Raw genomic sequence first — 15,246 nt, forward strand, 5'->3', positions numbered from 1 at the left:
CAGTGAAGCTTCTTAGAAAGAAATTGCAGAGGCAAGCAGTTGATCTAAACATTGGATGACCAAGTAGAATCGATTCTTTCCAAGGATTTTCTTGTTACAGAGTGGCCCACCCATTACTTCTGGAGGCATCTCTCTGTGGTAACCCAGGAGCCATTGGACCCATAGGTTCCGTGGTTCATTGTTGTTGCCACATGAAGGAAAGGTAGCCTCTATAGTCCAAACATTCCAGCCAAAAGGCTTTCTTTGTGGTCTCTCAGAGCCTTTTTAAAGTTATCCTTTCAGAAGTGCCTCCATGAACACCCACCTTCCCAGACCGAACTGTCAAGAGTCTAATTCCCAGCTCTCTGATTGGACCAACAGATCAGGAGCCTACCCATCATCCCCAATTGGATACAAAGTTGGAAGTGGTCAATTGTGAGGCCACATCCTGGAAAACTGTCTATCCAGTCCCACAGCTAAAACTGAGAGCTCAGGGCTCTCGTTTAGTCCCAATATGGAAGTCCCATAGCCATAGTAAAAATCTGCCCACTGTTTTAATGGTTTGCATGTTTTAATACATTCAGGAATTCACAAACATTTTAGACTTGAATACTCATGCCTTAATCTTCTCAATAGCATATTGAGAGATTAGAAATTAAAGAAAAAGTATGAAATCTTCATAAAATTTATTTTTGTTTAAAGCATTTCTGGGCTTTTGACCCTATTATTAGTGTTCAAGGTAAGTTTGAACTATCTGCTGTTGTGTACCACTTGTTGGGAATTGTGGACGGATTTTCATGCTCATTTTCTTCAGAGAATACCACGACCCTCTTGCGTCCATCCACACAATCCCGTCGTCTGTGCCATGTTTTGCCATTTCTTTCGTATATTGTCCGCCCCAATAATATCTCCCATTTGGATTTGCGGAATGACAGCGATTATACCACCAGCCACCACCATCTTCCCTGGCACATTGTTTGGCTGGGTTTCCAGGTTCCCTGTCAATGTTACAGCAGTGTCAGATCCCCAAGTTGTGTTAAAATACATTGAAATAGTACAAATTACCTTTAGATTACAGCTAGGAAAAGGAAAGCAAAAAGGGCAGGATTATGACGGACGATGTATTAAATGCGGCTTTTAAAACACATTCCATTTTAGAAGCAACTTGAAATCCACCATTTCCAGTATACCTCCTTAGTGATTTGGTTCTTTCTGAAACAAATGTACTATCTGCTTTAGATACTACGACTAATAGTTTTATAAGATTTTATAAACAGAGATCCAGAATTATTTAAGTGGGTTCGCGTCTATTTTAAATTTCGTCCGACATTTTAAACAGCTATATGTTACTATTACGTGGCATAATTTCAAAGCCAATATTCCTGATTTATCCAGAATTCCATGAACCCTCAGTGTCTAGACTTTGAAATGAAACTGAAAAATCCAAGCTAAGTGCTTTGAAGCGTTACAACTAATAAATGGGCAAACGTTACGTTAAGGTTAATTCTTAACAGGCTACTTAAAATGTCGAAGAAATAACATTTTAAAGCTGTAAGGATGCATCATGCTAGAATTATATGTTTACCAAGGTTATTTGGGGTTTTTTTTATTGATATTAAACGCAGCTAGCGCAGCTTGGATTGGACTTTTCAAGAGGGTCAATCAGTGAGTTTTCCGGGACAACAGAATCACGTTCCAAAGCAGATTCTGTTTGTGTCATGAAGAAGAGTCATACCGGTCTTGAAAAATCGTTTCTTTTTCTCTCTGCCAAGATGCTGTCTGAATTCCTCCTGCATTTTCTGTATCTGTTTCAGACGCGTTTGGTCTGATACTCAAGCTACATTCTGCGCTTTTACGCAACTGCTATAAACCAACATTGAAGTTGTAACAAAAAAGCACTGCTAAACTTGAAAACATCAAATTTGCTTTGCTAAGGAAGGAAATAACATGTTCAAATAGAGTTATTTTGTGCAAGTTTTAACAGAGTCACTAATCCATTCATAATAAATCCAGAAAAATGAATCCTCAATTAAGAGCCAGTCGGATAGTTTCACCTAAATCAAAGCAATGCGGCTACACGTACCAGTTCAAGTTTAGGACGAACAAGCGTGTTTCCCAGCTCAGTCATGCCACAGTTCCACTGCCCTAAACCCCATACTTTGCCAATTTGCACCCAAACTAAACGTTAAGTACCAAAATATCACAAAGTGATTTACATGAGGAATGGTGGTACTGAGGAAAGGTGTCCAAAGGCAACATTAAAGATTGGTAGTGAGATAAAGAAGTATAGAAGTGGAATTTCAGGGTGTAAAGATATGGGAGCTGATCACTCTACTTCCAATGCATAAAATTAACTGATGGAAAATTGTTGGCACACCTACATTTTGGATATATGTGCTGGCAAGGAAATTTCTGAATTTAAATACTAAAGACAACATTTGCTCCTTAGACTTTTAACCCCAGGCAAAACTGGTTAAAAATAACACACTAATAGTGGAAGAAATAAGCACAAGCTGTTCCCCAAGACTTACCATGCATCGTTGTCTCTATTATATGTACTGAACATCATGTTTTGATGAATTGTCATTGTCTTATTGACTCCAGAGAGCATTTTAGCCCCTTCCAAAAGTGCATTGCCAGCCGTCCCTGAGTAGCCATCAATAAACAGGCGATAATTGTTGACCTCATTTTGTACTCTAAATTTGGTATAATGGGCTGTTAATTGTTCGTCCTCCCAGTCTTGCATCTCAAAAAAGAGCTCTGTAGGCTTAAGTTTTGTCAGTTGACTAATTCGATCATTTCCTAGCCAATATTCACCTGCAAGAAAGTTTAGAAATAGAACAACTTTGATCCCAAAGAATGGCAGCAATATTAAAGTATATTATGCTCTAACAGAAGTTTTCAATTGCTAATTTGGGCTGTGTTAAAAGATCTCAGTTGGCCTATTCTTTCAGTGTTTGTGCACTTGATCATAATCCATTGGCCATTCCTGAGAAATGTACAAATGGGGATGTCTAGTGAGAATATCCTAAATTTAGCTTCTGGACAAATCTTCCCATGGCTGCTAATCCAGCAGCATCCACACTTACAGCACAGTCATTTGGTGCAGAATAAAAATTATAATATTTCATGATAAAAAATTGAGCTAAATCCCCAAAAGATGTCAAGACTTTCATCGAGACAGAAGGGAAGTTGGGCAGATAGTTCTCACTAATAAATATTTACACTTTTTAAAAATGACAAGTCTTGTTCTGCCAGTATCATATCTTAGCTTTAGTCAACTTTCAGCTGAAGATAGTTGAACTTGATATGTATTAAAATTAGTGCTGCTCCTCCTGGGTTCAGGACGGGAAAACAGGGCAAGCAGTTCTCCACTGGATAATGTAAATGCAAGAATATCAGATAAAAACAAGATTGATCTCAACTGTGATGTTTCCTTCAAATAAATAAATTGTCAAAACACATTATAGGAGGCGGTCAACACCTTCAGGAGAAAAAGCAAGAAAATTGACAACAGTTAAAACAAAGCATATGCATTGAAAAGGATTTGAACAATCTTCTTATCATTTTGATTTAATTCATTATATTTCTGACATATTTGCAAGGTCATGCGCTGCTTTGAAGAATTGAGGTCAACAGATACTAATGTCAAAATAAAGATACCATTTGTGCCTACTACTTCATTATGAGTTCATTCCTAACAACACTGTGGGCTGTAATAGTTCAAGAAGACAGCTCATCACCACCTTCTCAAGGATAATTAGGGATCAGTAACAATATTGGCCCAAGCCAATGATGGCCATGTCCCATGAACACATTAAAAAGGCAGAGTATTAGGTATCTGATCTTTTTCCGAATATAAATCTTCTGAGAAGTTATAAAAAGATAAAAATGAAAATGATGGGAATTATGAAAGAAAATTAGGAGTCCCGAAAATTGAATTTGAAAAGACAGATAAACGTGGGTACATGGTCTACTTTCACCTGGTTATTTGTGAAACCAGGCATTAGCTGTCAACATTAATAGATTTATCATCATACAATCATAGAATCCCTCCGATATGGCAGCAGGCCATTCAGCACATCGAGGTCCAAACTGATCCTTCAAAGAGCATCCCACACAACCTTGCATTTCCCATGGCTAATCCACTTACTCTGCTCATCCCTGGACACTATGGACAATTTAGCATGGCCAATTCATCAAACCTGCACATCTTTGGACTGTGAGAGTAAACTAGAGCACCCGAAGGAAACCCACGCAGACATGGGGAGAATATGCAAACTCCACACAGTTGACCAAGGATTAAACACACTTTAAATGCCAGTTACCATAGATATATCCCTGATTTTGTACATTATTCTTTGCTTTCACCAGGTCATGGAACAGTTGTGGACAAGAGCGTAGGAAAGCAGCCAATATATTCTCAAGTCTTGATAGAAACATTTTCTATAAAATAACTCATATAGATGAAATTAAAACAGAATTTCCCGATCTTTTGAGTATGGTTGTCAGGACAGAAGGACCATTTATGGTCAAATTTGCGTTCAAAAGAGGAGTCAGTGGTATAGTGGCAATGTCACTGGTCTAATAACCCTGAGCCCCAAGTTGATATTCTGCAAGCATAGATAGGTTCAAATCCCACCATGGCAGTGGTAGAAGTTGAACCTAATAAAAAAAAGTTAGAATAAACATTAGCCTAATGGTGAACTTGTAAACCACTATTAATTGCTGTAAAAACCCATCTGGTTCACTAATATCCTTTCTGGAAGAAATTCTGCCACTCTTACCCGCTTGTGACCCTTAATTGTGTGCAGAACAATTAGGGATGGGCAGTAAATGTTGATGTAACCAGTGATGCCTATACTGCAAGAATTTTTTTTTAAATGACTGGAATTGAATCTTTGCTTTTAGATGATTTCCCTTGAAAATCTTCACTAAGTTGGACATTGCACTACAGTAAGCTACGCCATGCTCGCTTGAACGAGTAGTTAATTTTTATGAGCAATTTTAACCAACTCACCTGGGGTATCACAAAAACCTTTTCCCACATCAAATGCAATATTACCAAATCCATTTTTGTAGGCATCCCAGGATCTGCCAAAGTCAACACTACCATCCTGTCGGCTTTGAATCAGTGCCCATCCTGGAAAATATTTCCATTGTTACAAATCAAAAAGGCACAGCACTGAATGACATACAGAAGTTAAAGTAATTTTCTAGCAAATAATATTTTATGAAGCACAAAATAGTACCTCCTTCTGCCGTTGTCATGTCACAGTAAACTTTGTAGGGTGCTTTGAAGGAGTCTGGATTGATTAAGTACATTTGAGATTCTCTACCACCTTTCTCATAAATTTCGTTACATTCTGCAAAATAAATATGTATGCAAAGTCATCATGTAATAGTGAAAAATTGAAGATATATAGCAACAAAAAGGAGTCGAATATTATGAGATATCTTTACCTTTGCCTGTTACCACTGGGATATTACAAGTAACAGTGCACGGCCTCTTACAGAATTCTTTTTGTGTCAATACAGCTTTTCTAAGATTTTCCAGTTTTGCCTTGAGACTCTGCACAACAGAGCGCATCATGCGGATAGTTGACGGAAGTGTGGATTCTACCTTGTCTTTTATCAGTGCAAAACGATCTTCCAGCTCTGCATTGTATGAACTCACTATTTGATTATTCCCTGCGGAGACATACATGCATTACTATGAATTGTATAAACTTTCCATTGGTACTGTGACTCTGCTTTATTTTCTAGGATTTGTTGAACAAACCTACGTCAGCAGAATGGATTGCTCCCTAAAATAGAGGGAATCTGTACCTGAGTACTGTGTTTGTCGCCGCTGCATTTCATGATCCAGATTTTCAACGTAAACATGGATCGTGTTTGTAGACCGAGTAAGATTTGAAAGTCTGAGTGTTAGGTCATCGATGATTAATTTTGTATTCTTTTCCTCCTTCAGAAGGCTAGTCCTCAGTTCACAGCCAGTTGGACACAGCACTCCCTTCAACGGAAATTGAAAAAGGCATACGAGAAAACTTATACCAGAGAGATCAGGAAAACTGAATTGTAATATTCGGTAAAAAAAGTTTTAGCTTTTAGTTAAAATAACGTTTCAACTTGTTCTCTGACATTCAGTTTACTTAAGTGATAAAAAATAACCGACTCACAATTTTTGCATCTCTCATATAACTTCCAAATACAAAGATTTCAATTATCCTGGTCTTAATTAGGTACAACAGGTAATTAGTAATCTGAATACTTGGGCCAAGTTAGTTGCCCCTCCCCAGAAAGCAGCAAGCAAGACAGAGTTCAACCAAACTGCACTCTGCCTGACTTGTCCCAAACTTCCCTGTACTTTAGCGTTCAGGTCATTGCCAGATGCCAATGCTCACTAGACTCAGGCCTTTTCTTTGGCAAGGCCTTTCACTCAGAATCTGGGCTGGTCAAAACTGCAGTCCTTCTGGCTACTAGCTCCACACAAAAATCCAAAGGCTTCTAAGCACAAATCCCCTTTGTCACTCCTGTGATAGGAAAAACACTTACTTTCTTGATTCCTCAACATCCTTCCTGCCTGCTCCTCTTAGATCTTTCAATCTGCAGCCTCAAGAGCGCAGATAGCAGTCTTAGCGGCCTCACTGGGCAGATGCTTCAACAGGGTAATTTGTGCATTGCCAAGGTGTTGGTGAGTTGGCACCATCATCACTCCTTTTTTTGCTTCTTCTTTGATAACACATCATCTGTCTGACAAATTAGATATACAATCCTTCACAATCAGGAGTGCTGCATGGAGGTTTGCCTAAGATTTGCAAAATGCAGTGCCAGTAGCCATGAACAAGTTAGATTGTAGACCTTTAGCTTCCTGTTAGAGCATTTTTTTTAGCACACACCACTGTTCTTGCAATCTACCAGCCATTGGTCTTTGGGAAATTCTGTTATTCTAAAGAATTTGAGGCATGGACCTCATTTTTTTCTGAGTCTGTGCAAAATTTGATACTATTTTGTGTAAAAGGCATCAGTCTCCACCAATATGCTGTGATGCACAAGATGTAAATGATGTTCCTAGGTCAGCCCAAGGAAGGAACTGAGGTGAAGAAATGTAAGACACAGAGACTTTGACTAGCATTAGCAATGATGCAGAGCACCCTCCTGAGCTAATTGAATTGGCTTTCATCTAGCTTTTTGCAAGTCTACACCTGCAGAGTTCCTGACCACCTTGACGACCAAGTTGAGCCCTCCATTAGCTGTCTCCACTGTGTCAGACTGTTTGTCCAATGTCCATCCTTGGATAAACTGAACTTTCTTCCATTTGCTTTTGGGAAGACTGAAACCACATCATCACCTACAAATTCTATTGCCATGCCACTAAATCAATTCATTTCTGCAGTTATTCCCTCAGGATCTATCATATTGTTTGCAATCTCTGTTTCCTATTCAGCCCTAAGATGAGCTTGCAACTCCATATCCTCTCCATGTCAGAGACCGACTAAGCAAACATAAACAGTGCTTCAGCTCATCTGCCATTTCCACTCCTGTCTACGCATCACACCAGTACATGATGTCTGATGCAAGTTTTGACCAGGAGACCAATCATGGCTAAAGGTAGACTAGCTGTCCAATTAAAGAAGACAGGCTGGTACACTCTCCAGTTACCTGTGGCAGAGTGGGAGGGGAGCTGCTGATGTAGTGCAGATGTAAACAGGAGAAAGAGATAGTGTCACAACATGGAGCAAACAACTCAAGATTTTATGAAAAATTTGAAATGTAAACAAAAAAAGTCACAGCTCCCAGGAGGTCAGTGTTGAGGGAATGCTCCTTCTGCAGGGCTGTACGTGACCATTTCATACTCATTGCCATTTGGGAAGATGAGTTCAGGCTTGGTATTCATTTCAAATCTGATGCTGAGAGGCCAACACCTTTCATTGGCTTTGCTGATTCAATGAAAATTCATTGCAGCCAGATTCTGCAAAGTGGCCCAGCTTTGAAAGGTGGGCTACCATTCTCGATTAGATGGTAATCCTGGCTGCAGCCACTTAATTGGCCACCGCAGTAAAGTTAGCCCTGCAGTCCTAACACCCACAGTCTCAAGCTTGGGACTTCCATCTCAGTGGTAGGGCTTTCTATAAGCAAGATTCAGTCCAATACATTACATCCTGGAAGTTGGTGGACCTTACCTTATCTGTAGATAAATGTTTGCATCCTCCTGCGTCCGGGCTTACTCTCTCCTCAACAATGCTGGATCGTTGGGTGCTTGGAGTGGGCTGGGTCCTATATCTCATTCTTCTCCCATCAGTATTTTGACCAGTGTAAACTGGTTGATTTCTTCTGTAATAGTATGCACTATCAACGATAGGTCTGTGTCCACGTGGATCCTGTAGTGTCTTTTCGGGCAATGGGATATAACATTGAGTTACACGAAAACACCACTTTTCTGACTTCTCCTTTCTGACTCCTTACTTTTTAATTTTAATTCAGCAGAAATCTGAGAGTCAGAAGGGCTCTAATAATTGAGTCCGTTTTGTACTGATATATAAAATTAACACTTGCTTTGACACTTAAACAAATCACTGGCACTGAGTTACACAACCAACTCTGCCATTACCCTTATCAAGGAAAATCAGAAATCAGCCTCAGATTGTTAAATGTACACAGAGAAATCTTCTGGCTGGCATCATAATGTTGCTGTAACTTTTAATATTAGCTTGCTGGATGATAAGTTCTTTATTGATATTAAAGAATTAGGTGGAAGTTAAGTTGCATGATACTAGCACATGAAGGGTTAATGTGTCCATGTGTGATTCCTATTTTAATGAAGGAATTATTCAATCTTTTTGAGTGACTGAACCCTGCACTTATGTTTGTTTATCATGGAAGAATATTACAGACACGGCAACTTTTAAATCTTCAATTTTTTAAAAATTGTTTGTTCTTTTCAGAAGTGAGAATCCCATGTGATTTGAGACTTGTGTCTGGAAGTGACTTCACACTCAAAATCAAATTCAGATTATTTCAGATGCCATTATGTATTAGTGAAAAGCTTTGTCTCCTTCACACAAATGTATAGTGTTATGTTGATTGAGCCACAAAACACAAGCAATTTTAACTCACACAGGGGCAGCCTATCAGTGCTCTATTATTATATGTTTTGTGGATTTCAGTTTGATCAACAATGGAAGATAAACATGGTCCTTATTTCTGAATGTTAGAACAAAATAAATAGTCGAACTTTGTAAAAGAATACTAGAGCACAAACGTGTGCATTGTGCAGAGAAGTCACTAGAGTCAATACAGCACAACATTTTTCACATTTCTTACCCCAGCATTTGGTGATTCAGCATCTGTTGTCTCAGGCTGACCCGTCGGAATCTCATCATAATCATACTCGAAAGTCTGTGCTTGAACTGCTGAAATGCAGAACAAAAGCACCAAAGTCAGTTTCATGGTGCTAAGGTACCGAGTTCTCTTTGCTGATTTCCCACTACTTGTCTTTTCTCTCAAAGCCTTGCTCAAGTGGTCATTATTCTTTTTTTATACGTTTCAGCCACTGGACTTGGGGAATTGAGGACAGTGATTGGAAGAATTGGTTGCCACATGATTAATTTTTATCAATGAGTTAATATTTAACAATACCAATCGACCAATCTGGTCGATAATCAGAACACGAGTATCACGCTTCACTATTGTACATACAATAAACTGACAAATATTCAGAAGAAGGGTCTAGGCCCGAAACGTCAGCCTTCCTGCTCCTCTGATGCTGCTTGGCCTGCTGTGTTCATCCAGCTCTACACCTTGTTATCTCAGATTCTCCAGCATCTGCAGTTCCTACTATCTTTGAATTAATCAATAGTACTCAGGATGAGTAAGATGAAAATGGTGTCTTGTTTCAAAATGTCTCAGTTTGTCTTTATTGATAAGGTCAACACTATTTATTGAAGCTTTTTAAAAATCTTTTTCATGTTCACTCTCCTTTGATTATTAGACATAAAGGCCTATATATTGCTCTCAGTGGTGAACAAAAAATGTCAACTATTACTATGCTGACCCCTAAGTATAGATTTCCTATGGAATTTTAAAGTGCATTTTTTTTGTGATTAGAAAAGCATTTTGGCACAACACTTTCCAAGGGATCCGAGCAAGCAACTATGTAACTTCTAACCACATTCAAGAATTGGTATTCTGACTCAAAGGGAAGAATGGTATAGGGGTCTGAAAGATGGCGAAAGAAGCCCATGGTGAGATGTACAGGACAATTGATCGGTGAGTGCAGCAAGACCCGCCCTAACATTGAGATCATTTCACTCCATCTTTTATGCTTTTCTCAAGTGGCATGGCAAGAATCTCACTGGATAGCAATGAGATGCCAATTGATCAGGATTAATGTTAAAAGACTTGTTAATGCCACGACTCACCTCATTAATATTCAGCCTCCCATCTTACTAAACTTGCTAAACAAGCCAGACATAGGGAAACTTTACAAGGAGACCAGAACATGTACCTGATTGAATCAGCTCACCGCTTGCTCTAAATGACCTCCACGTTAGAAACTTGACATCGATATCACATGGCACACCCATGGGTACCAGTCATATGCATTCCATGTCAATGGATATTGGCATTTGATATGTGCCAATCTCTAAGAATCATCGTGGCACATTTCCAATCCACTTATACTTCTTCACTTCAATGCTGCAGTGACAACTAGCATTGCAATGCTATAGCTGGGATTCTTCAGCTCAGATACACATACCAAACTCATGGACTAGACCAGACTGCATTTTCTGGCTCTTTGCTCACTGTTATTATGTTATCTCACTCAGAGCCTATCTGGATGCTTGCAGCATCCTCATCCTGCATTGCCTTTTAGCATTTTGTTCCTTCAGCCAAAGATACCAGGATCATATTACTGCTGTCTTGCCAAGCTAGCTAACACAGACACAGAGCAGGAAAGGTGAGTGCCGTAACACTTTCACACTCTGACTTCTCCAGCACTCTTCTGCGCAGCATACCTCAAACAAACATGATTAATAGCTCCACTCATTACTCTCCCCGATTCATCTCCTTACGTCCCTTTCTGAACAATCAATATTTGCACTCACCCTCAACATATTCACATGTTTTTCATATCACAGTCAGTAACTCGCCACAAATATGGCCATTGCATTCCCTTCACAAAATGTATTTCTCATACTTAGCACTCGACTTTCTCTTCTGTAAGGAAAGCACACAACCTCTTAGCAAACTGTAGCCGGGTTCAAGGGTTCCACCTCTGCCACTGGGTTTTTACAACAGTCAATGATTGTTGGTGTGGTGGGATTTGAATCCACATTCCAAGAATATTAGCCACCAGATTATGAGTGCATTGAATTACCATTGTGTCACCATCTCAACATTATAAATTATTCCTGTGCTGTAGTAAAGATTAACAACAAGCAAGATCAGATCAAAATGAATAAATTCCAATACAGGTGACTTCCAAAGAGTTAGAAACTACCTGTAAAGCAGTGATATCGCGCCCTCTGAATAAGTACTGGAAGTGCGAGTTTGTCACATAAGCAAACCAGCAGCTCTGCAGTTCCACTGTTTATAGATTTTCCAGCCTATCAGTTTCATTAATCAGTGATTCCCTGCTGTATTCTTACCTTGTACCCTGGCCAGTTCCATATAGCTTTGGAAATCCATTATAAAAGGAGGACTGAATTTTCCCTTCCTGGGAGGTGGTGAGAAAAATGAAGAGCGAGGCAATAATTGGGCAAATTGGCCCTTTTGAGTTACTTGCTTCCTTCTTGCCACATCAATAGTTAATTTCTGGGTAAGAAGGTTCATCGGGGACTTTCTCAACCGACCATCAATTCAGGTCCTTATAAAATCAACTCAAGAATTTAGAGGCAACCAGAAACAACATAGATGTTTCTTATGACTGCCCCTAGTTGACATACTTCTTCTTTGGCCAATGGCATACAAAATGTGATCTTATGCACTTTTTACAAGAGGAATAGAAAAGCAGTATTTTAGTTACATAGAGAGAGTTTGCAGAACTCTGAGCTTTATAGGGATCTGGGTTTTCTGGCACATGAATTACAAAAAAATAATATGCAGGTGAATGATTAGAATGGCAAATGGAATGCTATAATTTATTGCAAGGGGAATTGAATATAAAAGTAGAGATATTTTGCTTTCTTATGCAGGGTGTTGGTGAAACTTGAACTGGAATACTACGAATATTTTTGATTTCATTCTATCACAAAGCATTTGAGTGTGTTAGAGATAGTTCAGAGAATGTTCATTCAATTGACTCCTGGATTTGGGGGTCTATTTTATGAGGAAAGGTTGAATGCGCTTGACCTTAATCCTTTGGAGTTTAGAAGAATGAGTGGTGATTTTATAGAAATATATACAATCCTGAAGGGACTTGATAATGTAAATGTTGAAAGGATGTTTCCCATTTTGGGAAAGACTAGAACTAGGATGACACAGTTTAAAAATAGAGGGTTGTCCACTTAAAATGGAAATGAGAATCTTTTCTTTCAGAGGGTCATACGTCTTTGGAACTCTCTCCTTGACAGAGAAATGGAGGTGGGGTCAGTAAGTATTTTTAAGACAGGGGTTGGTAGCCAGCAAGAAGTCAATGTTGATGAGGTGAAGGCGGGAAAGTGGAGTTGATCTTATCTGATCTTATTAAATAGAAGGACATAATACAGGTGTTAAATGGCATATTGCTGCTCTTAATTCATATGTCCATGTGTTCTTTTTTAGCTTCTTAAGTTTTAGTTGCAGTCAATGCTGGTTGACTACTCTTCTCAATCTCCCAATGTCAGTCGCCTATTTTCATTCCAATTCTGCTGCAGTGATGTCTCTACCAAAGATCCTTCCACCCATTCTTAGGCCTTCCTCTTGCCTTTCTTCCAAGCAGTCCCAAATACATCTCTGATCACACTACATGCCCTCTCTGTCTCCACAGCAAATGACCATACCATTTCAAACTCTTCTTGGCTGTTGTCTTTGATGCTTCCACAGTCTTCACTGATCCCTGATAGACTGGTTCCTCATCTTGCCTTTTTCATCTTTTCACATACCTATCTCAGTATTTACCTTTCATTCATCTCCATTCATTGTTACTCCCTTAGAATCATCAAATCCCTACAGTAGAAGCAAGCCATTCAGCCCATCAAATCCATACCAACCCTCCAAAGATCAAGCCACCAAGACACAAGCCCTACCCTATCCTTGTAACCCAGAATTTCCCATTGCCATTTGAATATATCTGTGCAGAAATGATGTACAATTGGTAAAATGGTTGTGTGTTACTATAGTTTCATCTTAATCCATTAAAATTGGTCTTAATTTAATATAATGAACAATGAAGACATCAATGTGCATGAGCATTTGATATTGCCAAATCACAACAAATATTTTCCTTCTACAAGAAAACCAGTATTTGTACGTGATTTGCCAGAAAATGATCAGATCAGCAAATGTTTTCTATCATTTCAACACAGCAATATTATGCAAGATTGACAAATTTGAAGAAAGATAATCCTCTATACTTGCTATACTTTTCCATTTTTATCAGTTGATCTTTAATGATTAATAGAAAGGTCTGACCATGCTGTACCAATATATTTTTTTAACCTGAGGTTACAGATCTTCATTTGCTGATTAGCAAGAGTCAATTGGTCAGTGATGGTTCAGTCAGTTTGCCATGTTTATCAACATGTACTGTCATTAAATAAATACTTACTGTTCTGTTCAGTGTGATCCTACATGATGCATTATTACAAAACTGAGGTTCTCATGTTTTTCATATTTTCATATGTTTTCCATACAATATTAAGAGGGAAGTGCTTTATCAAGGTCTAGTCATGAGTTGTATACATTAAAGCAATATTTAAGACAAGAACATGGCAATCACGCATTTCAATAGCTTTGCACATTGGGAACAAAACCAACCATAGGGTACTTTGGTAAAAAGAAGATTTCAGATTGCTTTGTAAGTTATTTTCTCGTTAATATTTTCTCTCTTCCCAGCTCTCCTTATTGTACTGGTTTCCACAATGGTATGTGGCCCCATAGGTGTCAGCAATCCTTTGACACCTTACTCAAGCAGCAAGGAGCTCTCGTGGCACAGTGGAAGTATCCCTACCCCTGAAGTGAAAGCCTAGGTTCAAGTCCCACCTACTCCAGAGGTTGATTAAAAATACCCAAGTGGTAGCTTCTGTTATAATTCACCAGGGACTACTTACAAGAATTACAAAACAAGATTTCAAGTTTTCAGGCATTTACTGTAACAAGCCAACAAAAGGCAATCTTGACTGACCATTACCTAGTAAGTAACTAATGAACTATAAAAAGGTTCACCTTTATTCATACTTGAAGGGACATGTAACACCAAGCTGCACACGTACAGACAAAAACAACACTATACAGCCAATCTCAACTTCTAATGGATCCACATCTCCCTGCTTTGCCTAAGCATAATATTGAATTACTTTTTCAAACAGGAGGTAGATATAGTTCTTAACGCAAAAGGGGGTCAAAGAAATGGGAACAGGGCACCGAGTTCGATGACTCACCATGATCCTATTGAATGACGGAGCAGGCTTGAAGGGCTGAAAGGCCTATTCCTGCTCCAGTTTTCTATAAGCAAGAAGTTGCTTCCCTTAGATTTTGGACATCTTCCAAACCAGCAGTAAGGTCCATTCCACCAACTTCTCCTCTTGCCCTTGTCAGTACAAATCTTTCATATTCCTTAGATTGCCACAGGATGTGTCACTTTGACCAGAGTCCACCTTCTCTCCTTCATGCGTTTGGCAAAAGGAAGAATGCTTCTCTTTGCTGACCACACGAACTACAGATCTCTCTCTCTCTCTGAGAGCTTTCCTGTTCCCTCCCTCCCTTTTACTGTCCAAGAACTTGGAGACTGAAAGTGTATTGAAAATTTGCAAATCTATTTTAGCCTTTGTTTTTGAGTTTGAGCTTTTTTACATACTTTGCACCAATAAGCCACATAACAACTCAGATGTCCTGGCCTTATGTCATGATGCATTCAAAGTCAATCACACGACTATCTCTGCTTCCATTGAATTAAAACAGATAGTTTAAAATATAATCATTTCATAAAGACTTACAGTCATAGCTGGAGCCTTGACACTGACTGTTGGCAGCTTGTCTTAATTACGGAGGACATAGCCAAATAGAGCTCTGGTCTTTTCTGGGTTCTTAATTAATTTTAATATTATTTATGTCAAAAATGGATTA

General features: G+C 38.9%; 1 protein-coding gene across 1 annotated transcript; it reads right to left on the minus strand.

Moving 5' to 3' along the window:
* Nucleotides 1-650: 650 nt before the first annotated feature.
* On the minus strand, nt 651-9,499 carry fgb (fibrinogen beta chain). The gene is made up of 8 exons (XM_020515914.2): nt 9,304-9,499; nt 8,163-8,369; nt 5,809-5,992; nt 5,443-5,670; nt 5,232-5,345; nt 5,000-5,122; nt 2,511-2,796; nt 651-977 (listed from the first exon to the last, which is right to left on the minus strand). The coding sequence occupies exons 1-8, from the start codon at nt 9,427-9,429 to the stop codon at nt 707-709; spliced, it is 1,539 nt and encodes a 512-aa protein (XP_020371503.2). The 5' UTR covers nt 9,430-9,499; the 3' UTR covers nt 651-706.
* Between the last annotated feature and the right edge of the window lie 5,747 nt (nt 9,500-15,246).

The sequence above is a fragment of the Rhincodon typus genome, chromosome 1 (assembly GCF_021869965.1).
Source record: "Rhincodon typus isolate 14 chromosome 1, sRhiTyp1.1, whole genome shotgun sequence".
NCBI classification, from domain to species: Eukaryota; Metazoa; Chordata; class Chondrichthyes; order Orectolobiformes; family Rhincodontidae; genus Rhincodon; species Rhincodon typus.

Coding starts and splice junctions, on each gene's coding strand:
- fgb (XM_020515914.2), bottom strand. CDS start 9,429: ATGAAACTGACTTTGGTGCTTTTGTTCTGCATTTCAGCAGTTCAAGCA. Junction 5,671..5,808: donor GCGACAAACACAGTACTCAG/GTACAGATTCCC, acceptor ATGTCTCCGCAG/GGAATAATCAAATAGTGAGT. Junction 5,346..5,442: donor CCCAGTGGTAACAGGCAAAG/GTAAAGATATCT, acceptor TTTATTTTGCAG/AATGTAACGAAATTTATGAG.